Source organism: Vidua chalybeata, chromosome 5, assembly GCF_026979565.1.
Source record: "Vidua chalybeata isolate OUT-0048 chromosome 5, bVidCha1 merged haplotype, whole genome shotgun sequence".
NCBI lineage: Eukaryota > Metazoa > Chordata > Aves > Passeriformes > Viduidae > Vidua > Vidua chalybeata.
This window is the reverse complement of record NC_071534.1, coordinates 50,099,392-50,123,101: the sequence shown is the minus strand read 5'-3', so window position 1 is coordinate 50,123,101 and position 23,710 is coordinate 50,099,392. Positions and strand designations below refer to the sequence as shown.

General features: G+C 37.1%; 1 protein-coding gene across 3 annotated transcripts in view; it reads right to left on the bottom strand.

Moving 5' to 3' along the window:
• CPED1 (cadherin like and PC-esterase domain containing 1) overlaps nt 1-23,710 on the bottom strand; it is a 147,940-nt gene that overhangs the window by 14,001 nt on the left and 110,229 nt on the right. For all 3 annotated transcript variants that reach the window (XM_053942355.1, XM_053942356.1, XM_053942357.1), the window contains exons 17-18: nt 9,506-9,623; nt 4,111-4,247 (exon numbers count right to left, since the gene is read on the bottom strand). In XM_053942355.1, coding sequence (XP_053798330.1) covers nt 4,111-4,247; nt 9,506-9,623 — 255 coding nt within the window. The remainder of the gene's footprint in view (nt 1-4,110; nt 4,248-9,505; nt 9,624-23,710) is intronic.

The window sequence follows — 23,710 nt, the reverse complement described above, 5'->3', positions numbered from 1 at the left end:
TCATTAAAAATTAACCACACTTGGGAAATTTAAACACCTGTTAGTTCAAAACACTACTTAACTCTAAAATATTATTAAGAAATCATAAGTTAAAATTCCTGTTTTAACAGCTGAATTTTAAGTACTTCAGCAAATATTGCCTTTTCATATTTCCTGTTCTTAATTACACGACTCAATGGTATTTTATTATAAGACTAAACTCTGGTTAGTATTTCTCAATGATAAGCAAAATATATATCCCTCCTGCTATTGAGGCCAACTTTCTATATACTGCTAATTGGATAAATAATAACCTGTTAGAACCCATTTTTAAAAGTACAAAATTAATCTTGTACAAAAATCAAAGCCTTATCAATACATTTGTATATGTCTTACAGTAAAAAGTCATTAATCACAGCTAAAGAGAATTTTCTTGAGCCAATATAATACAGATATAATATTTTATTATGATGTATAATATTTTATTATGGTGAACAATTTATTTGATTCAATTAGGACATATATATGGAGTTCCCATCTCATATATAGTGAGATGCTGAGACAGTCAGCATCTCACTACCCTTAAAGTAGAAGAGAAAAAAGACTGCTGATATTAAAAGTGGACTGAAAGAAAATCTACTCAGCCAGAACAACCTTAACCTCAGCACTTCAACATTTTCCTGTTTACTATGTATGAAACACAAACATATGACTGACTATTCTTGCTAACACATCATAAAGCAAAATAAGGCCTCATAAAACTGTTTCTGCGCATATACATATTTTCTCATGTCTCCACCAGCTTGAGTGTTATTGTTTCACTACAGGTGGTCTTATGTTTTTATGAAACCAAGTGTCCTGGTTTTGGGTGGGATAGAATTAATTTTCTTCCTAGTAGCTGGTACAGTGCTGTGGTTTGGATTCAGGATAAGAAACAATGTTGGTGACACACTGAGGGTTTTGTGTTGCTGAGCAGCACTTACACTAAGTCAGGGACATTTCAGCTTCCCATTCTTCCCTGCCAGAGAGGAGGGTGGCACAAGAAGCTGGGAGTGGACACGGCCAGGACAGCTGACCCCAACTGGCCAGAGAGGTATTTCAAACCATATGGCATCATGCTAAACAATAAAGCTGGGGGGAATTGGCTGGGGGGCAGCAGCTGTGCTCTGGGATGGGATGGGCATCAGTCAGTGGGTGTTGAGAAATTGCATTGTGCATTGCTTTGCGTATTTATCATTATTATTATTATTATTATTATTATTATTATTATTATTACTATTACTATTTTCCCTTCCTCTTCCATTCTACTAAAACTGTCTTTTTCTGAACCCACACGTTTTATCTATTTTCTGATTGTCTCCCTTATCCCTGTGGGCAAGTGAGTGAATGGCTGTGTGATGTACAGCTGCCTACCAGGTTAAATCAAAACACACAGAAACAACTTAGCTCAAACAGTTTTATATGCACACAAACTAAAACAGCAGTTAATGATGATGTGAAATCAATTGGAACTCATAGCCAAGGAAATGGATTTCAGTTACAGAGAAAAATTATAAAGCTCAGATGAGCTTTGGAAAACAAATCAATTTTAATATAAGAAATAAAAGCAGCCTGGAGTTAGAAAGGAAATTATAAAGCATTTTTGAAGGCTTAATTATGATGTAGGTAGGAAAGAAGTGCTCTGTTTGGGTGACCATAAATATATTTCAGAAATGCTGACAAATGAATACAAGAAATTAGTGACCAAGAGATATCTGCTGCCTTTTACCATTGTTCCATGAAACACAAGAAAAATAGAAGTGTTGCACTTAAAGACACAATTGATCTTTCATGTGCTGCATTTCAGTCAAAAAGAGCATTCACTTTACATCTTAATTCATCACTTGCTGAAGCGAACACAAGTCAGGAACACAGCACAGCAGTGGTTAATCGTTGCATGTTTCCCTTCACGTTCATTCAAAGTAGAAATACAAGTAGGCTTTTTAAATTTTTTTCCTCCCTTACAAAACTAATAGAGAAGCATGTGAAAACAGTCTCCAGCTAACAAAGTTGAAATCTGACAATGGTATAGGGATTAACACCTCCTATTTAAATTAAAAGATGTAATCACAGACTTATGCTGTTTATGTCTTAGCATGATCATAGAATCATGGAATAGTTTGGGTTGGAAGGAGCCTTAAAGATCATCTAATTTCAACTCCCTGACACATGTGGGGAACCTTTCAGTAGTCCAGGTTGCTCAGAACACCATCCAGCCTGGATCTAAGGATGGCAAGTTCACAGCTTCTCTGGGCAACCTCTGCCAGAGCCTCACAATCAGAGTAAAGAATTTCTTCCTGATATCTAAACCAACCCTCTTTCAGCTCAAGGCCACCCCCCTTGTCCTATCACTACATGTAAAAAAGTCCCTCTCCATCTCTCTACTAGAATCCCTTCAGATACTGGAAGGCTGCTCTAAAGTCTCTCCAGAGCCTTCTCTACTCCAGACTAAACAGCCCCAACTCTCAGAGCCTGTCTTCATAGGAGAGGTGCCCCAGCCCAGGGATCCAAAGGCCCTCCTCTGGACTCATTCCAACAGGCTTTTTGTGCTGTGAATTTCAGAAAAAACTAAAATCACTATGAAGTTATGACAAAAATAACAACTGAGAGAAAGAGATAGAAGAAATATACTAAAAAGGGAACATGCTTTAGAATGATGACTTTAAAATAATAAACTAATTCAATATACATCCGTGCAAAGGTAACAGGTAATTCAGCAGATTTCTACAGAGCAGCAAAGGTTAACAGACAGTGTCAGGAGCCTTCTGTAAAAGATGCAGAATGGGAAACAAGTGCTATTAGTTACAGAGATTTCTCTCAAGGTGTTAATGTAGCTCACTTAGGATCTGGCTGTCATCTGACACTAGAATAGATCAGTGACCTCAGAGAGTTAGAACATCATGAAATTTGAATTAAGAAATTAAGCTTCACAGACACTCATTTCATTTACTTGGTTTTAATAAACCCTTTACAAACGCTGTCCTGTTTTTGACATTCATCAGTATGAGTGGTCAGATTTGGGATGTGGAAATGTCAGCAAATCCTCTCAGCAATACCCTGTCAATCCACTTCCACAGAGGCATATTGTTCCTCTGCTGTCCTTTGATTGCCTGACCAAAGGATGGTTGCTTGTCAAAGCAGCCTGATGTACATGGAAATTAAAGACCAAAGCAAAGCAATTAAATTCTTGAATATTTTTTCTGTGGTCAATCCAGAAGAGCTTGTTTTGTACATGAGGAGAAAATTGAACTTCTCCTCTGTCATAAAAAGCAATATTTTTTTAGAAAAATATTCTAGGAGCAACCCAGAGCTCTACAGTAACAGGGAAAATCACAGGCAGAAATAAAGCAAAATGGCAATAAAGTACCTTCGGCAGGGCAAGAAATTTATCAGAAATTAAGGAGAAAATGTTAATTGAAAGATGTTTGGTTTTGTATATGTCTATAAGGAGGTGCTCTTGAATTTTATCAAAATTCCACTTTTAGTAACTATTTTCTTACCTAGGCAATACACTTTAAAGAGCTTTATAACAATTAATTACTTACTTTCTGGATACTTGTATCCTCAGTAAGGTACCTGAGCCTCAGATCAGAGCTCCCTCTCAACAGTATAACAGTCATAGCATGCTTATTAAGGAGACCTTGTATTTCCAAGCAATCACTTTAGAAGCTTCACTAAAAGAAAAGAATGTGCAAGAAGACTTGGTAAGATTAGTGTGCACAAGCAATGCCATGCATTAGGTATGCAGCAGAAGAAAACCAACTTTTATCTGAAACAAAACTGTGACAACAATGCAAATTCATCCTCCATTTGCTGTCCTTGTGTACTCACTGCAGGTCTGACTGGTAATCACACACACACATGTCTTGAAACTCCAGTGGTGTGAGCTAAGATCCTCTGTGAAACAGCAGCAGGCAACTGTGTCTGCATATGAGGCTAAATTAGGACTAAGGTTGGTTTTCATCTCTGTGAACTTTTCACCCAAATATTTCTCTGATTGAAAAGGGATTTTTGTCACATGTCAATCTTAAAAATATTTTGAAATTTTCCAGGTAAATAAGAATGAATTAAAATGTAAAGCATGGTACATACCCTTCTGCCCTCCATGCAGCGCTGGAGTTCGGGCTTGGCCAGCACAGAGTATCGGCAGCCGTGGGGCTGCCACGTTATTGCTCTCCAGTCACAGGTCCTGTTGTCAGAGCAGCTGAGGCAAGGGACAATCCATTGCCCTGGAAAACAGCAATGAATGTCAGCACCTCCTCTGTATTCTTCTGAGTAGTTTTACTACACAGCAAGTAAGATATATTTGAGTATTTTACTCATGTATGAGTAAAAAAACCTCATAAGGGAGTTTCCCCTAAAATAAATGCCCTCCAACCCTTTGAAGAGACTATTTCCTGTTACTGTGTTATGCTCTTTTCGTTTAGTTAGGGTGGGAGTTTTTTCCTTTCTCTGAAAGAGCTGCAAATGCTCAAATTTGACAGCCATTTGTGGGTTCATTTCTGACTCCATGTTGCCTTTCCTGTAGCAGATTGTCCTTTCTCAACAGAAGGGATATGAGAAAGAGAAAATGGGTGAGGAGGTTGAATGCAAAAAGAAAATATTCACATTCAGACATGTCTGAAGATTAATTCTCATCTACAATGAAACACCTAAAGGTTGGGTGTATGGTTGAGAGCAATTGATATAAAAATGAAGCAAGATTAAGACTTTCCTTCCAATACATTATTTTTTCTTTAATTTGTGAGAATTCAGAGGACTGTCCCAGAATACACAAATACATTTCAGAAGATGACAGTAAAGTGAAATGAATAACATATGTGATTTATTAGAGCCTGATCTTATTTACAAAAATGATTTTGAAGACTAGGAGCACAAAGAAATCAGTAGGTTTTAGAAATCCCTTATCTAAGGTTAAATGGTTTTGTTATTTTGGTTTTCTAAAACGATTCCTTTGCAAAATCCTACTGGAAGCTTGTCAGATTTAATTTCTGAAGAAAGACAGAAAACTTTAGAGTTGCCTTTGTATTTAAATGAACAAAAGAAACTATTTTTCTAGATCTTATAACTACACAGTGCTGACAGTATCTTCCAGTGTCTATGTAACTGCCAGCAAAACCTTTTTTTGTTCATATTAAAGGCTTTACACAAAGAAGAGTGCAGAGGCCTAAGGTCCTTGTGTCAGTGCTATTGGGCCATTCTACCACAGATGGATTTCTCACCACAGCCCAGAAAAGAGCCCCAGAATCAAATACTTGGAGATCAGACCTGGCCTTAGAGTCTGTCCCCACCACCGCTACCAGGCAGCAGCTCAGCCAGCTGTGCCTGATGGATTGCTGCTGCACAGAAAGCCACAGCAAAAAAACCCGAGGCTGCCTTTTGACATTTCACCTGGCCAGGGACTGAGGGAAAGGCTGAGTGAAGAAACCCTGAAGGATCCCCACGGCCTTGGGAGAGTCAGCTGCTACCTCAGGAGCAAGAGAATTTCCAGGGAGACAGCCTGTGTTTCCATTTAGGCAAAAGTCCAAGTGACTGTGTTTTGGTAAGTAGCAGGGTGAGTCATCTTAGCAGATAAAGAAGTCCTTCTAAATAAAATCATCAAGATTTTTTTTTTGTATGGGAGTCTGCACGGGTACAGTGCAGACAAAAGCACAAATACATCCCACTGTGCCACAACCATGCAATACCAGTTTCTGTGTACCCTCCATGGCTGCCCCTATTTCTGAGCTGTGCAGAACATACACCATCCTCAGATGCACTTGTAGATGATTTGGAGAAAATTATAGCAGACTGAACCTAACCAAAACCCTGGATGCTGGTTTTAAGCACACTGTGGTTCAGTGAGCATAGCCCAGCTTCCCCTGCTCCCATGGGCATGGGTGCCTCGTGGAGGCTGTGCTGGGCAACAGTCCAGTTCACAGCATGGACAGAGGAAGGAGGGCACTTGGGACAACGGTGGGAGGGTGCAAGCAGGAAGATAGAGATACCCCATGCTTCTTGCTCAGAGGAGTTTCAAACTTGCATTTTCTGCATCCTAATCATGCAGCTCTTAGGGCAAATATTCCCCACTCAGTTAAGGACCACTTTAAAGTTCAAAATTCATTAGGACAGGAAAAGAGCATGCTTGGAACCTGGTCATTTTTGTGTGTGGAAAAGAGATCTGAACTTTGGTCCCTAAGAGAGATCCTTGGTAGAATTTTTATCAAAGGGTTAAATTGAATTTTTATGTGAAGTTACAAAGTAGATAACCAAGTTCTGGAGCACAGAGTTCTCTTCCAAATGAATACCCTTCTCAGCTGGGACACCAGAGGCTGAATTTAGGCAATTTCTCTTATTGTGGCCTCCCAGTGCTGACTGTTGTAAGGCCCTTACTCATGCTGACCCTTCCTTGGCTTTGAGGACCCTTGTTCCAGACTGTAGTCTCCTGGCCACCACTGGGGCCAGGAATACTTTGACCCTCCAAGATTTCTATTGCCACTTGTGGATCTTGCTGTTGGCTCTCACTTTGCAACCCATGATCCATGTCATTCCCAGCTTCACAGCAGTCTCATGAAGAAATCAAAAAGTGCCAGGTCTCCGATAACCCAGCAACAGGTGCCATGCCAGCACCTTTTACTGCTTTGTATCTTTTGACTAATAGAGCACGGACAGAATTGAGCTGGTTGGTTTGAAGTCTGGACTCAGACCCTGTCACTGCTGTAGAGGTCTTAATAAATGATCTGAGAGATGCTTCAGGTAGTGACCTATATTTTAAAATTATATGAAAACTCAGTATTTTTTTTCCTGATGTTGTAATTTCTCTTTCAACCCAAATATATAAAAGTTTTGGCAATGTCTAAAACATATGAGATCCCTCATCTTATGGAATTTTCTTTTAAACATCCCATACTTTTACAAACTGATTTGGTTTAAGGTAATAAACTAGAAAAGTGGAACTATATAAAATGAATATTGAGGAGCCAAAATATCTGAACAATAAAATTTAAACTTTGGCAACTGAAAGTGATAAGTAACTTTTGAAAAGCTACTTTTAAATAATTTGGTTTATGTTCAATAGCTCCCTAGATATATTAACAAAAAACATAGATCAGTTTTTGGCACATGCTAAAGGTTAGTGGCAAATGTAAAAAGATTTGAGAATACGGATATATGGAGATAAATTCATATTTTTAGGAAGCACTAGCATTTAATGCTAATAGAATAATTCCTGATTTTATATTTATGTAGATTTTTTAATGATACATGTAAATTTATGTACTTTAAATCCAACTGTTATGAACTTTTCCTTTTGCAATTTCCCAACAGTTGGTCAATGCATTCTTAACCTTCAAAAATAGGCTGGTGTTAAAAGATAAAATGAATCTCATAAAAAAGAAGACAACAGTGAAAAATTGCAAAAAAAAAATGGTTTGGAAATTAGGCTTATATTCTATAGTGATTTTAAGTTGCTCGTTCCTCACTTGTATAAGTTAGCAGCACATAATGCAGCTTTCAGCACCATTTCAATCAGGCAGCATTTCGTGGTGCTTTAGGTAAAAGCGTTAACACTGGCTCTATTAGGCAAGGGCAAATTTACCAACAATTAAGTGAATGACAAAGGAGACACACTGTTAGTTTCTTCACAAATTAAAAATTGGCATAATAAAACTTTTATGAAAACCTGTAAGTAGGAGGTTTCCACAGGAAGAGTGAAAGCTGGATTTTTGGCTCATTAGAGGTAGTTATCAGTTGCGAACATAAATCTTCTTAAGATACGAGATTAAACATTGCCAGTACTCCCCAAAACTGTCCTCATAAAATGGCATGAAAAGAAATATACTTGCAAAATAATTAGTTAGGATTGTTTACTTTCAATTTAAAAATATTAGCCTAAAATTGAAATTTTAACCAATAACAACTATACACTTAATTTGATAGTTTTGCTGTTTCTTTCAGAGTCTATCCTTTTACATTGTCATAGCCACAATTAAACATATTTTGCTTTCAAATTTAAAATCAAGGTTTTTCTATAGTGCCAAGGAATTATCATTGTAAAGAGAAAATACTATTCTAGCTTGGTAATTCAAAATCTAAGTATTTAACCTACACTGATTCTAATTTGTTGATTTATGACTGCTTTACTTTTGTATTTGGTGTTTATTTGGTACCCTAAGATCTTCAAAAAGCTCTTCCTCTGTGAATAGGCTATGGAAGTATTTTCCTTTTTGTTCTAGCTGTATTGATGAAAAAAACAAAAGTAAAAACTATTTTTAAAAGGACATGACTTGCTACAGAATAAACAGCCTTAGGCCTATGGATTTATGTCCAAACTGAGATTTACTCCTTGTAACCAATGGACACATTCATTTGGTTGGACATCAATTTATGTCTCTGCTGGACCCAAATCCAGACTGCTGTTGAATGCAGAGAGAGATCACACAGAATTATTTTAAAATGGATACAGTTGTAGGAAGAATGGAAAGTGGGATATAATTAAAACATATGTATCACAGAAACAGAAAATTAGAAGTGAATCTGTGATATCTTACACACCAGACTTTGTTATTGCTACAAACCACATTTCTACAGACTGCAGTAACCTGATTCATCTGCAGGAATTTACCACAAGTTGGGCTCTCATGTTCTCTTTTTGTTCTCTTCCTCTCTTTCCCTCTGAAAAGCCAAACACACAGTTAATGTTTGCTGACTTCTGTATTATTGGTAATGCAAGAATATTGAACAATGAGCTAATTTTGATATGACAGCCTGGTTCAAACTGGATGTGAATCAAAGAACTTCTGAAAAAGATTTTTTTGGTAGATAAATCATAATTTCAGTCCGTGATGTAAACATGAAGGAAAGACACTTCCTCTGTTGTATATTCCAATTTGCATTTATTGATTATAAGAGGGACAGAAAGAGAGAGACAAATTTTATAAATTAAATGTATCTTTGGTAAGGTGTTGAGCTTCCTCTAAAGAAGTGCCATGGTGATGAGGAGAGGAGGAAGTCACTTCTGTCTTTCGTCAGACCCTGAATTACTGTCTCTGCTCTACATCAAACGATTAGAAATGAGTAATGAAATCCTGGTTGTACTGAACTATAAAGCAGCCTTCTAAATTTTACCATTAATGTCAGAAGAAGTAAAGTTATATCTTTATCACTGTTCCATCTCAGCCTCTGTACATAGCTCAAGGACAGTGTATGCCACCTACTTACTTCTGCAGAATTTTTGAGTTATCTTCTGAGGGAAAATGACATTGCTTGGCTTCTCTGAAAATTTAACTTATTTAAGAAATATTAGTGCTTTAGCAGGGAATTTGCCATTTGCCATTCTTCATTGAAGGATTGGTATATAATTTGGCTGCTACAAATTTGGATTGATTAGTTTGATTTATTGTGTGTAGGTTAGTGCATGTTCATAGCAAAGAGTTAACATTGTTTCTAGTTTTTATTTGATGAGGTCCATGAGTTAATTTTCAGAAAACAAGGAGGGTAAAGTACAAACCTTTTGTGTCTCCAGCTTCACAGTTCTTAAACACTGTCTGTGAAATTGCTGAGAGGTATTCATGAGAGAGAGGCTGCAAGCCACAGGACTCCTCTGGGCGAATTTTGGAACCACAGTCCTGAAATAAATAGAATCTGAGGAAATGACAGCACTGTGCCCATCCACATCACCTTGAAATCCTCTTCAAGAGTAAAAAAGTTATTTGGGGTAGTTCTGCAATTAGTTCATCCTTAGTTCTTCAATATATAGTTTAATATGAAATTTAGAATCCTTTTACCATTCAGACAAAGGTTTTGCAATAAATTATCCCAATCCACAGTAAACATACAAGATACTACATTTGCTAAAGGTATAATAAAATTTATTAAGTCAAACATACATACCTTTCATGTAACATCACGTTGTCTCTACACATTATATAATCTCTACCTATTTGCCCTTAGGAATTTTGTATGCCTATTTGTAGTCATATGGGATTCATTTCTGTGATGAAATGCCCTAAAATAGCTTCAGGAGACACAGGTGCTTAAAGGAAAAAAAAAAAACTATTTTCTGAAATGGTACTTAAATTAATTTCACAACTGTTACATAGTATCATTAGCTGTTGCCATGAAATTATGCTACATCTAGGATGCTGTGCCTAAATTGCCCCAATGAGCAAGGACAATTAAGTCCTAATAGAATCAAGGTACTGACAGTTAGTAAAATATGTGCCACTGCACATAGCAATATGAACACACAGCAGTATGAACACATATTGTAATTTTGCAAATACTAGGAGTTCTTGATTATGCAATCAAGAGGCAAGATGAAATACTTGTCTCACAAATATTCTGATCTCATTAAAGTTCATGATGGTGAAAAAAAAATTTAAAAAAAGAAATCTTTCCAGTGACTTCAGAGGTTTATGGTAATATCTGTGCATAAATAAGCAACAAAATAGTGGTTACGTGTGGGTTGTTCTGTTCTCTCCTAAATCTCTCTAACTAGGGAAAGCTGTTATGACAAAATGAATGGCACAGTACCTTCTAGTATTAAACTGTGTTTTAGAGTCTCTGGACACACTGTACAGCTATTTGACAGTATAACTTCAACTAACATTAACATCAGAATGTTCCTACCTTGCAGTAAAACAATTTGCACAGGGCTTCAGAAGAGAGCCCCAAATTCCTGAATGTGCTGCCATTGCCCTCAACACAAGGCCATAAAATAACAGGGATTTTCTTGTTCATTCTGCCCAGGGTATGACTTTAAGCAAACAAATTTTTATTTTAATCACATTTATTTGGGAATACCATTAACAACAATTTTTTGTGGCTGTTTTTTTTGCTAATTACAACCAACATGCAGGGAACTATGTAACTGATTCCCTTTGACTTTGTTGTGTTTTTTCAAAGTAAAGGACACTGCTTGCATTTAATTTGTAACTGATATCTAAACTGTCATGTCGTGAGAGATTGTGAATCCCGGAACAAGACTTATTTGTTTCATTTTTACCTTTGTAGGAGACCAATCCTTTACCATCATTGACATATTTAATATAATATGCAAAATGAATCAGTGGCAGCTACAGATTTACCGCAGCTTCATAAATATATGACACTTTAGGGTTTTTCTAAATGTATGTAGGTTTTTTATTGTTTTCTTCAGGTGCTGAAGTGACATGACATCCTTCTTTCCTTGCCCAAAGATGAAACATCTTGTGATCTTAAGTATGTTTACAAAAGATACTTATGGCAAAGATGAGAGCCAGACATGTAAACTTAAATGATAGTTGTTGCTCTGTGTCTGTTCTTCCTGCAAACCTTCATTTTTAGAAAGGAGACATAAAAAGGCTCTTGTAATTTCTGGATTAGAATCAAAAGAAAAATTCCCTTGCATTATGTACTTTAGTGCACTTTAAGGATTGACTATAAAATCAGTGTGGCTTTTCGCTAGTAAACTTTCTTTTATCTTTATGGAAGATTTTCTGGACACTAGCAAATAAAAGAGGAATAAAGCTTTCTTCTGTACATCTACATAGCTTTTAATCAACATCAGTAGATACTTAGAGAGGGAACATTTCTGGAGTCCATCTACTATGTGAAATGTCAAATTCCTTGTCACTTTCAGATCACACTGTAGTGAACCTGATTCTTCATAATGTTTTAATTTTAAAGAGATGAAACAGGTTTTCAAGCCTGTTACTTCACTGAGTTTTCTCAATTATTACCTTCAAAATATTTGGGGCTATTAGTTCATAGTATTTAATTTATTTATAGTCTGGGTGCCTAATTTAATAATAATTTTGTTTGTTTAGTTTACCTTTGAATAACCAATAACTGTATTTCCTCTCAATTATGTACTTACGTGTATACATCTACATACATAGTTTTACTCAGGCATATATAAATAGTAAAAAAAAATCATAACCAGTTTTAAAATTTCACAGGTAGAGACGGAGAGATGAACAAAGCATTATAAAGCTGACCCACACTCATGCAGCTGATGTCATGGGATCAATCATACAGCGAAGACTATTGTAGATGCTATAATGGTTCAGATTAAGAAATCTAATTTAACTATTAATGGATTTTTAATGGCTGTGGTACCTTTTTCACCACACCCACCTTAATGAAAAATGCTTACTCAGAAACTGCAGTAAAAGAAAAGAAGGTAAGAAGCCTTTCCCTAATGGTATGACTTTCCTGGGAGAAGTCATACCACTAGGGAAAAAATGTCCATCTGTGTTCATTTTAACAGTTGGTGCTCCAGCAGTGACAGAGCATTGTAACAAAAATAAAGTTACCTTTAACATCGACACCTGCTGCTACCTATCAGCTCAAGAAGGCATTTTTAAATAGAAAGGAAGGCTTTTCAGTATTTTTATGGAATAATCCAACTGTTGATTCACAGCTGTGGCTAAAAACATAATCTTTGGTGGAAGTAGATTTATGTTAATGAATTGAGTGCTTTGGAAACTCCCTCCCAGAATGCCTGTATACAGGCTCTACAGTCAGCTACTCAGTAAAAGTCCTTCTTGCATTTATGTGAAAAACCCTAACAATCAATGGGAGTGATGGGCTCAGCGCTGAAAAACAGGTAATTTCTGCTTCAGTACTCATTTCTGAAATTGTACCCAGCCCAAATCACTGAAGACTACCCCTACCAGTCTAATAAAGGATCAATGTATCTCTTGTTAATTAAACTAAATAATAAGAGAAATATAACTAAGATTAAAGGAATTCATTTTAGTGTTGCAGACAACCAATATGTAGCCAAAATCCTGCATCTTTTTATCAACCAGAACCCATGAATGGCTGAGAACTAGTGGATGAGAGAAACCCCACTGAGTGTTTTTGGTAAAGAAGGTTTGAGACCCCTCCACCCATCAGCTCTGACCCTGTGGTCTCTGGGCCAGCATTGCCCATCAGCCTGGCAGGTCACCCAGCCACCTCCTCCAGGCACTCCAGCCCTGCCTCCTCTCACGGTGCTGCCAGGGCAGTCTCACTCCTTTTGACTGCACTTTAGACATGGCAGAATAAAGCTTTATATGAAAAAGCTAATTTAGAACACTTTTCTGTTGGTCTTTGTAGGCTCACTGACTTAAGTTTATTTGATCTAGTTCTATTTAAGCTGACCTGAGTTTCTCATGAAATCCTTTCATATCTCTTTAGTCCATCTTTTTCTTCTACTTCACACATAACTAAAACTGAATGAAAAGTGATTAAAAATTATGCTATGGAAGGACTTCTAATAAAATTAGTCAAAGAGTGAGCCCATGAAATAGGGAAACTGTATCTTCTTGCTAAGGAATAAATTGTGAGCAGATAGATTAGCTACACTCTATCAACTTTCTTAATATGGCAGGAATAAATGAAGGAACAGTAAGCATATTGTCCTTTATTCAACTGTCTCCCTCTGTCCAGCTGCATTATTCAGTGATAGATGAACTTCTAAAGATCCAGAAGTTCAGGCCAGTTCAGTTCAACACTTAAATTGACTAGATTGAACTGAAACTTGTATGTGTACACAGTAAGTCTAGAGACCTGTCATAAGGAGAGGCATTCGCCCAAGAAATTTCAGTTCTCTACTGTTATAATTAGCCATCAAGCATTGTCTAAAACATACATAAAGACATTGTCTACATCAAATGACAAACAAAGCCATTAAACAGAGAATATAGTATTAATGAGATGAACTGATGGAGTAACATGTCCTAGTGCTGCAGCTATGTTTTAAAGCAAAGAAACTGTATTTTATATCACCATGGTATTTTTATAAGGAACCTAATAAGTTCTATCTGCAAATATGGGATAATAATTCCCCAATGACCCCAAAGACTGTCACAAATAACATCTTAAAAGTCTATGAGATGTTAATTTCCACACAGACCTGGTAGAGGCCATAAAAACACTTTAGAAAAGGAGTCTGGGTGGAAAAATGCAGCACACAGATATCAGTAGGAGATCGGGAATGATAAAAAAAGCTGAGATACTGGTCATGTTGTCAGGGCATTAGAGAGCAGTTTGATATGTGGATAAAGTACAGCCATCAGTCTAAATTGCTTTTAAGTTCTTAATTGTGCTATGCATGTTGTTACTATAATTAATATTATTGTTTCTTAAGAATAGAAGCATACCCTAAATTGCATGATTTTTCTCAGTCCCAAATTTCTGCATATAAAATTTCTTTGAGAATAATGTCACATGCTTTAACCAGTGACTGAAGATTGTCATAACTACAGAGTATCTTTACTAACTGCTAAGGAAATTTTGAAAATCCCAGTAGATGCCTTTTCACAAAGACTTAAAGCATTACTGTGTATATGGACAAATAAATTTCATCCTAACACTACAGCAAATGCAGTGTTTTACTCTGCACTAAGACTGCTAACCACAAAGAAAGCTATGAAACTGTTTCAAGAAAATATTACAAGTTTCATAACACTAGTTCAGTATCTTTTATGTGCATGGGGAATATAAAAGAATCCTTTTAATCTATTAAGGATTTTGATTCAATTACATTTTATATACACATAAGTTAGACCCTATCTGCCTTCCTGCTCCCAAACAGTTTAAAGTGCTGCATTTGTGAGCCATAGAACAAAATTATTCACATGAGACCTAAAGAGCATGACTCTTAATCTAGCAAAGTCTTGTGAATTATCATTCTGAACAGCTCAGAGATCCAGCAGAATTAGTTGAACTAAGACAACTGAATGTAAAATCCAACTCCAACTCAATTAAGTATAGAATACTAGAAACTTCAATTTCGGAAAATGTTTCAAAATGTACCAAATTATAATTACAGAGGGGTTGTTTGGGTTTTTTTTTTGTTTTTTTTTTTTTTTTAGTATTTGTAGTTAACATCTGCATGGATTTTTCAAGTGCTTTCTTAGCGAACATGTTTTGCTCATGAAGCTAATGATATTTTTCACAAGCAAGAACAGTGATGATTTCCAGCTTGTACACTTTATAAACAAAGTACACAAAGCAAGAAAGAAGAGGAATGAAAAGAATTTAGCATTTCCTCCTCCCTAAAAAGGAAGATAAAACAGGAACAAGGAATAATAGATAAAGAGAGGCATTTTGCTGTTTATGTTCTGATGGTTTTTAGTTTAAAAAGTGATACAATAATGTTGATCTGGAGACTTTAAGAGGTGCCTCAGTTTTTGATTCTGGTTTTGTCTTCTTCTCTGCATCTATCTTTTTAAGTGCAAGCTCTGAATGTGAACTGACTTGAATTTTGCCAAGTCCACTATCTGAAAATGGGAAAACCATCTGCTTTGACAGTGCAAAAAGTAAATGTTTTAAGTGATAACCAAAGGAATTACGATGTATTTATGGTTCTCTCAATAAAATCCTGAGGTGATGCTGACTTTTTCCCTGGTAATTAGGTAAAAAATGTTTGATACTACCTGGAAAATCCTACAGCCTTGTGGCTTTTTATAATGAGCATTCACTCTACCCTCCCATGCTCAGGGTATATGGCACTCACAGATCACACTGCAGAAAAATCTATACTCTAAGCCTCCTAAGTGCAAGAAGCACTTGAGCTCTAGACTTGTCCCTTTGATTTTAGGCTAAGACCTTTATGTCACAGCCATGACAAACACAGCAGAACTTCTCAGACTGAAAAAATATCACTACAATCAGAAAGTAAGAAAAGGGATGAGAGAAAGAAGGAGTTGAAAAGCATTACTGTTCCTTCATGATTTCTTAAGTTTAAATACTCTGACAATGAATGCAATGCATTGAAAAAAAGGGATGAGAGAAAGGAGTTGAAAAGTATTGCTGTTCCTTCATGATTTCTTAAGTTTAAATACTCTGACAATGAATGCAATGCATTGAAAAAACATGTTAGCCTAGGACTTAGTCCAGTGAGCTACACATCTGCCAACACTACTGTTGAAGCTGCTTTCACAGTAAGCAAGGCTTTCAGATATGAACTCAGTGTTTCAGGGTATACTGTAACAAAAGTACTTCTCATTTCCAGCACCAAATCCTTTAGATGGTGAAGTACATTTATTAACTTTTTTTTTTTATTATTTAGGGCCTGGAGCACACTAAGATTAGGATTCAAAGGAGAGATTTAGGATGTTTGCATCCAATTCACAATCTGTCTCCTTTTTCTGTATCTTGGAGCTCCATCCAAGACTATTCACCCTTGTAATGTATCATCTCAAAACCCTCATTCAGTTACCACCATCCTCCTAAGTGCCTAATTTTCTGGTCTTGAGCATAGGCAAAGCCACCCACAACTCACAGAGATATGTAAGTCAGCCCCTTCAGCACTAACAGAGTTTAAAAATCCCTTTGCCAACAATGCTTGATCTAGTAGGTGTTCTCAGGGCATGTTACTGGGAGTGTGAAGTGCATAAAGCATGAATTGGTATTTCCCTAGTAGACCATTTCCCTGTGATGTAGAAAGCACAGTTTAAAGTTTCCCTTTGAACTGACTGGCAGCAGAGATTTCAGTTCAAGCTCCCAATGTTTTCCCTCCAGTCAGGGGGCTACAGGATATTCTGGTCAGTTCTATCTCAGATTCTCACAAGGAAGCTGGCTGCATTTGCTTTGTACACAAAATTAAATGCTGACTTGTAAAGAGCCTTGAACCCACTGTGTGGGTGTGACTAGGTGTGTATAAGAAACATAGACTGAAACTGGATGGAGGGAGCACCATTAGGTCCCTGATAACTGCTGTGTGAGAAAGGACTGACTGAAGTAGGTACTTAGATCCCTGAGAGATCATGTGGCAAAAAAAAGTGGAGGACCTCCTCAAAGTGGAGGTTCTCTTGTAACCTAAGACAGGATGTATAATTCCCATAGAAATGTAAATCTAAGATACTTTCCTTTCCATATCACTATCTGTGGGGGAATATATCTGACTCCCTAATCACTGTGCTGGCATGTAGAGAATCTTCTCAAGATTTACAAACGGAACTCTTCTATTTCAGGTTTAACAAAGGGTTGTACACAAACATTTTTTTATGTGTGTGTGTGTGTGTTTTTTTCTTCCCCCCATTTACATCCAATGTTCTACTAGAAAAAACATTAAACCTTTCTCTGCAAGCTTTATCTCACCAACACTCCCTCCACAGTACATAATGAGCCTGGTTACACTGCTTGGACATGTTCTGCTTCCCTAGACCTCAGGATCCCTAAATCTCTCTCTGTCTCCAATTGATTGCCCTGGATTCTCCTTGACAACACCTGAACATCAGAAAAGGAATGTAACATTGATTTTTTCAGCAAAATATTAATAATGAATAGCAAGCCTGGTGACTGCCAGACAGTATGCAAAATAATGGAATTCTGCAAAATCAGTTCAATAGGAGCACTGATTCTGTTTCTTTTGCTTACATATGTGACAAAACAAAACAAAACAAAACAAAAAAGTAACATCAGTATTTCTTCTCTTACTCTAATTTTTCTAAACTGAGCTTAAAGGGCCCCAACAGGCTGAAAAAGTATTAATGAGCCATGGATAGACTGAAAGCAAGATTTCAGTACGTAATGTACGTAATGGGCAAATAAAAATATTTTTTGTTTAAGGAATTGCTTCACACACTGCTTTATACAAAAAATCAGTTCTCCATGGTATGGTATGTATTGGAATGCACATCACAGCCACACATGGTCTGGGGAATATTGAGAAGGCTATTTATACAGGCTCAGAAACACCAGGTAGATGACTTGTGAAACTGTTTTCCCAGACAATGACAAAAAAACCTGTGAGTTCCTGCCTTTTGTGTAAAGACAGAGTCTACATAAGCATGGAAGCTTCACTCTAAAGGAAACTATGCTTGTATGTGTGGGCAACAGGAGGAGTTTCCCTTTACACATCTACAGTCTGCACTGACACGTGTTTGCAGAGAAGCCATGGGCTCTGACCTGCCTGTCTCTAATGACGCCCCAGGGAACACACAGGGTTGGATGCTCAGAGCAGTCATGTTGAACACCTGATTCATTTGAGTCAATTCCCAAGGGCCAAACACCCTCCACTTCAGGCAGCAATATTGCTGGTGAAAGGACCTACTCTTGCTCTTGGAGAATGTTCCAAATGGTTTGTCTGCTCAAGCATGAACTGAAAAATATCACCCAACTGTATATAGACAGTCAGGTGGACACAAGGCCCCCACTGGGTCACACTTAAGCCTGTGGACACTTTTTCTGTGGAAGGCCATCTCATCCACTACTGCTTCTCATCCAAAAGGCGCCAAGAAGAAAAGAGGCACCTAAAATAGGTATGTGCTCATTGCAATGACCTCACTCTGGGCAGGGGTGATCCCTACATCTTGAGCCTTCCCAGCAGCTCAGTGGGAGCTAGATCATAGTGCCTGGCAATCTTGCAAGCAGCTGCCTTACCCTTCTTTATTTGGCTCTGTTTTTAAAGCGACCTTCAATAAAGAACCCATCTCTGATAAAGAATCAATCTCTGAGGCTTTTCTGGCCAAAGATCAGACTCTTCTCTTATTAAAACATTAGACTGTTTGCTTAAGTTAGTCAAGAGACCTTGAGGAAGTATATTTTTAGATAGAGAGCATTCACACAAATCTTCCTAACTTTAACTAGCAAATACATAATGAAAAATCTGTTACTGACATAAAGTTTAGGCAGTGTTGCCTATACAACAAATGTGAGGGCTAAAACTAAGAATGTGTAAATGACATTAGAGAAAGTATCTGTGCAGATGTCTGGGACACATGGGCAGTGCATGGCTAGGTCTCCATCTAACACTGTCTGTAACTCCAGCTGCAGCTACTTATATTCAGAATGTGCTGTATAAGCCCATGGTAGTGCAGAAAGCATAACTATGACTTTATGTTTGAAAGAGAGTCAGACGATGGGAAGATTAAAGAAGCGGTGGTTTTTTTTTCTCTTTTCTTTCTCTTCAGTTAAAAGCTTTGGTAAAAATAAAATTACTTGAAAGGAATTAAGTCAACATCATTTGAGACTAAAGTTTCTTGAAAACGCTCATAACAGAGACTGTATCAAAACAGAATAGATAAATATATTTACAGACAGAATCTGGTTATCATCTAGGCTTCCCTTATACCACACTGCGGCTTACCATAAAAAAAATAATAACATAATGAAGGACTGATTTGACTTTGAAAGTCATTATGTATTTCATTCAAAAGGGCCTTTGAGTTAGAATATTTTCATTGATGTCTAATAGCTGTGACCAGCACTAAATTTCACGTATTTCCAGATACACAAATATACACAGCTGGGACACAGAAGTAAGATGGGTAAGCTTGTTTTCCTAGAACACCTAAAAAACTAGCCAAGTAGGGTTTTATTTTCTAAACTATAATGGGTTTGAAATTGACTCTAATGAATTTGCAGCACACTGGCTGCTATAATCACAGAAGAGAACACAATGGATTTTTACTAACCCTGATCCCTTTTAAAGATACTGATTAAAGGTTTGCCTTCTGGTGGACAGCAGACTGAAAATGCAAGCTTACAGCTTGATGGCTCACTGAACAACAGACTGCATGCAGGTAGCTCTCACACATGGACAGAAACAGATTGCATGCAGTTAGTGCCGAATAAGCAGGCTGAAGTTAGAATTTGCCGTGTTTTCTCCAACAGCCTTCTTGCAGTAATTTACTACTTTTCACTCATCTAAAGTAATCAAGCAGCCAGTAGTTGAACAAGACCCCCCTCAAAAAGACCAACTACTTCTGAAAACCAGATTCTGTGCTTAATGACTATATTTATTCCATTGCACAAGGCATGGTAAGTGATGCTGAGATGAAGTCTTGCTTTGCTAAATATTGAGATCACATTAGCACAGAGATGGGACACAGTGGAAATAGAAATTTAAAAAAAAAAACCTTACGAATCAAAATTTAGGCTCTGTCAACAAGGTATTAAGGCAGTTAATTACATCTTATTGGACACAGAATTTCTCCTGACCTATACAAATACTTTAATACAGAAATTCACTCTCCCTTATAAGGAGACATCTGGAAGATTTCTGTGATTTACTTCAGGTCTGGGGAGCCAAGAGGACGCAGATAATGCAGTCAGTGTAGCACAACAAACATAATTGAATCAAAGAGACTCCGATTGTTTCCACTGAGATGTTAGAAACATGTTAACTACTGTTTTTCTCATAAGGATAGAGGTTACACTTGGATCTGGGCAATGTTCCCAGCCCAGGTGAAGCTCATTGAGATTCATCACTTCAAAGAAATAATTCTCTGTAGAGCTGTGGACTCCTCCACCTTTCGTAAGTATTTTGAGTCAGCCTGTGAGGTGTTTAGTGTTTAACTTTTTGTGTCTACTAATAAAATTAATTATTGTAAATTCAGCTTTCTGGAGATGTGGAACAAGTTTTTCCTTCAGCAGAGTTGGCATGCATACATTCACATCCTGTCGCAAAACCTCACACATTATGACTCACATTGTTTTCCGATTGAAAGGATTCTTTAATTACAAGAAATGCTTCCTGAGAAGCTCTAAAATAATGGATTGAATATTATAGTTTCAATATTTTTGCCTTAGACAAACAGTCTAACTGATGCATTGCCCTGGACCTGCCTGTACTCTTAGATTTTAACCATCTATTTTTCATCTTCCTACTTTTCCTCAGTAAGATAATGGCCATCTCAAACAAGAATTTTATGCAGAGTGTCTTCCAAGCAGTAAAAGCCCTAAAAATTTTGAACCAATCACACAGACCAAATTCTACTCCAGTGCCAGCTCTCTTCCATGTGGCAAGGAACTGCAAGAACTTACTGTGGACATTGAGACTCTAGCCCTGCAGAAGACTAGGCTGTTGCAGAAAACAAAAATATTTCCAGTTTGAATCAGACTTAGAGGATTTACTAGCGACAAAAGGACTGAGACAATGGAAAGGATCTATTCCAGCAAATATCAGATTACAGTGTATAAAGTGTATAGAGCATACATTAGGTTCCATTATATACTGTAAACTGTAATCTATATTAGATACATTATATTAAGAAAAGTTAAATTAAGTATCAGTGCAAGGATGTTGCCATCTTGCTTTTACTTCATTTTAATTCCTTCCTTCCACATCCTTTTTACAGCCCTTTTATCATCTGACAACAGTAGACATTGTATAAACTTTACAGTCTTTTTTTTTTTTTTTTTTTTTTTTTTTTTTTTTATGGGATTACACAGATGTGGAATAATTTTGCTGTGCTGATCCTCCCACTAATCTGTTAATAACCCTTTCTCTCATAAAAATAGCATTTCTGCATGACTGAATCAGAGGAGGATACTTATAGAAAAGTATTGATGTTTGAGAACTTCTTGTCTTTTTCCAATTATTTTTTCATACTACCAGCATGAGAAAGACAGTAAGAAAGGGAGGGAAGGTCAGAAAAGGGAAAGGTGAAAGGTGAAAGAGAAGGATATGGGTTTTATACAAGCAATAAATTGTTTTCTTAGGACACACAACTGTCTAGATGTGCTGTGTTGTGGTAGTTGAATAGAATCACTTAAATAATTGTTTTCAACTGCTAAAAAATATTTTGAAATATTTTGAAATTCCTCTATTTTACAATAATAAACCTACTACCCTAGAGTGTTGAAAGAAAAACATTGGAGGAAACAGCTCAAGATTAGCTGCTAGTCTGAAACCACTGCATTACTATTTTCATGCTAAAGAGCAAAGAAAACATGTAGTAGATAAAATCTAGCTTACTGTTTTGCACTACAAAACATCCATACAAAGACTGATTTTAATAGAATACCACATAGTGATTGTGGGGATTAAATAAACTCCTTCTAGGCTGATGAACTTCATCATCTAGCATACTGGGGAATGGAAAGGTCCAACAAATGACCTCAAGGCAGCCATGAAATTCCAGACATTCAGAAGCTCCAAGTGGCCTTCACACTGCCAAGTTCGATGGCTTAGGGATGATCCCATTTCCTCTTGGTAAAACAACATAAACCTCTTTATTGTATCAGAATGCAAAAGTGAAGGTTCTTGTAAATGAAGGTTGGATTTGATGATCTTGGAGATCTTTTCCCACCTTAATGGTTCAATGATTAAATGAGACTTGAATAGGTTGTAAGGCATTTCATGTAAAGCAAAAAAATCTCTCTCAGTCCTTTTCTGCCTTCCTCACCCTCCAGTAATTGACTGAAGCAGTGAAGCTAGTTAGTGAGTTAAAGTCAAACAAAAGCTGTGCTGTAATTATTTGAGTGCTGATGGTCCACTGGCAGTGTGCTACTCATAACCAGTTTTTACAAGAATTTGAACATTTCCCAAGATATTTTTCCCTGTCTTCTGATTGACCTCAGTGTCAGCTATTGAGTGCAATTATTTCTAAGGTCCTCAAGACTAACAAGTATCTCTCCACAGCAAATACAGCAATTTACAAAAGTAATTTCTATTGTTTCACCATGCTTTATATAGAATGTCACAAACACCAGAAGCTAAAGTGTAAGTTCCCTAAATACTCATGTTTGCACCCTACTAGATACAACTCATATATTTGGTTTTTTTTTCCCAACAGAGGAGCTCTTCAGGTCTGTTTGTCCTTCTTTTCTGAGGTACAAGGTCATTAATGTGAAACTTTCCTCATACAGATATAATGGTATAAAAAAAAATACCATGTCAAATCATGATACACTGTCAGAAAAATGACAAAGTAGAAGCAAGCTGATCATAGGTTATCATGACTTTATCTGGAATAACTTGCTGCCTGCAAAACCCACAGGTGCAGTGTTTAAGGGGTTGTCTAACCACATATTTTTGCTCCACATTTGTCAACTAATAGTAGAGATCTGTTTGCACAGTGTAGCACTCCGGAATACTATTATACTTCCACTAGTATTTCTGGCTTATAAAGCAAGAAATGGGTTACCTTGAGGCTGTGGTGTAGGCACACAGTTTGTGGTAATTGGGAGTGGGGCTGCGGCTGAGCCTCATCCCCAATGGGTACAGCTGTGTAAAGCAGGTGAGCAGCATTGACAGCAGTGAGCCATGGAGTGCCCAGGTGCACTGACCAACCACCAAAGGGAACAGAGGGCACACAGGTGCAATGCATGAACATGAGGGGTATAAGTGTTTGGCTAAAGAACAAGAAGGGCAGATGGTTGCAGCTTTCTGAAGTGATATTGCTCTGTATGGGCAGGTGCCTGAAGCTGTCTGATGTGGTTTGGTGTTACGCTATATGGGTGGGTGCTTAAAGCCTTCTGATATTGTATGGTGATACTTTGTGTATTATGGCAACCTTGACTGCAGCCTATCCTGCAAAACTGTGGTATGTTCATCTGTATTTTATATGTTACAGTTGTAACACTCTTCGCATTTTATAAGTTATATAATGTACTTCAAATCTCAAATCATAGAATTTCAAAACAAAAAGGCACTTCTAATCATTAATATAAGCAAACACATATAGCTTGGAATCTTTCATATAATAACAATTTGTGACAGTCAAAGAGCACATTTGAGGGGTGTAAAACAAACTCAAAGTGTGCATCTTCTTCCATGCAGTTCACAGAATCACTGAGTAACAAAATTATTCCACTTGGAAAAAACCTCAGGGGGTCTCTAAGCTAATCTCCTTCTCCATGCAGACTCAGCTATTAAATCAGATTATGTTGTCTAGATTGCTTTGCTATGCTGATCTTGAAGTCCTCCAAGAATGGAGCCTGCCCAACCCCATCACGCAGCCTGAATCATAAATAAAGAAATATTCTCTTACATACTCTCAGTCAGAAACTG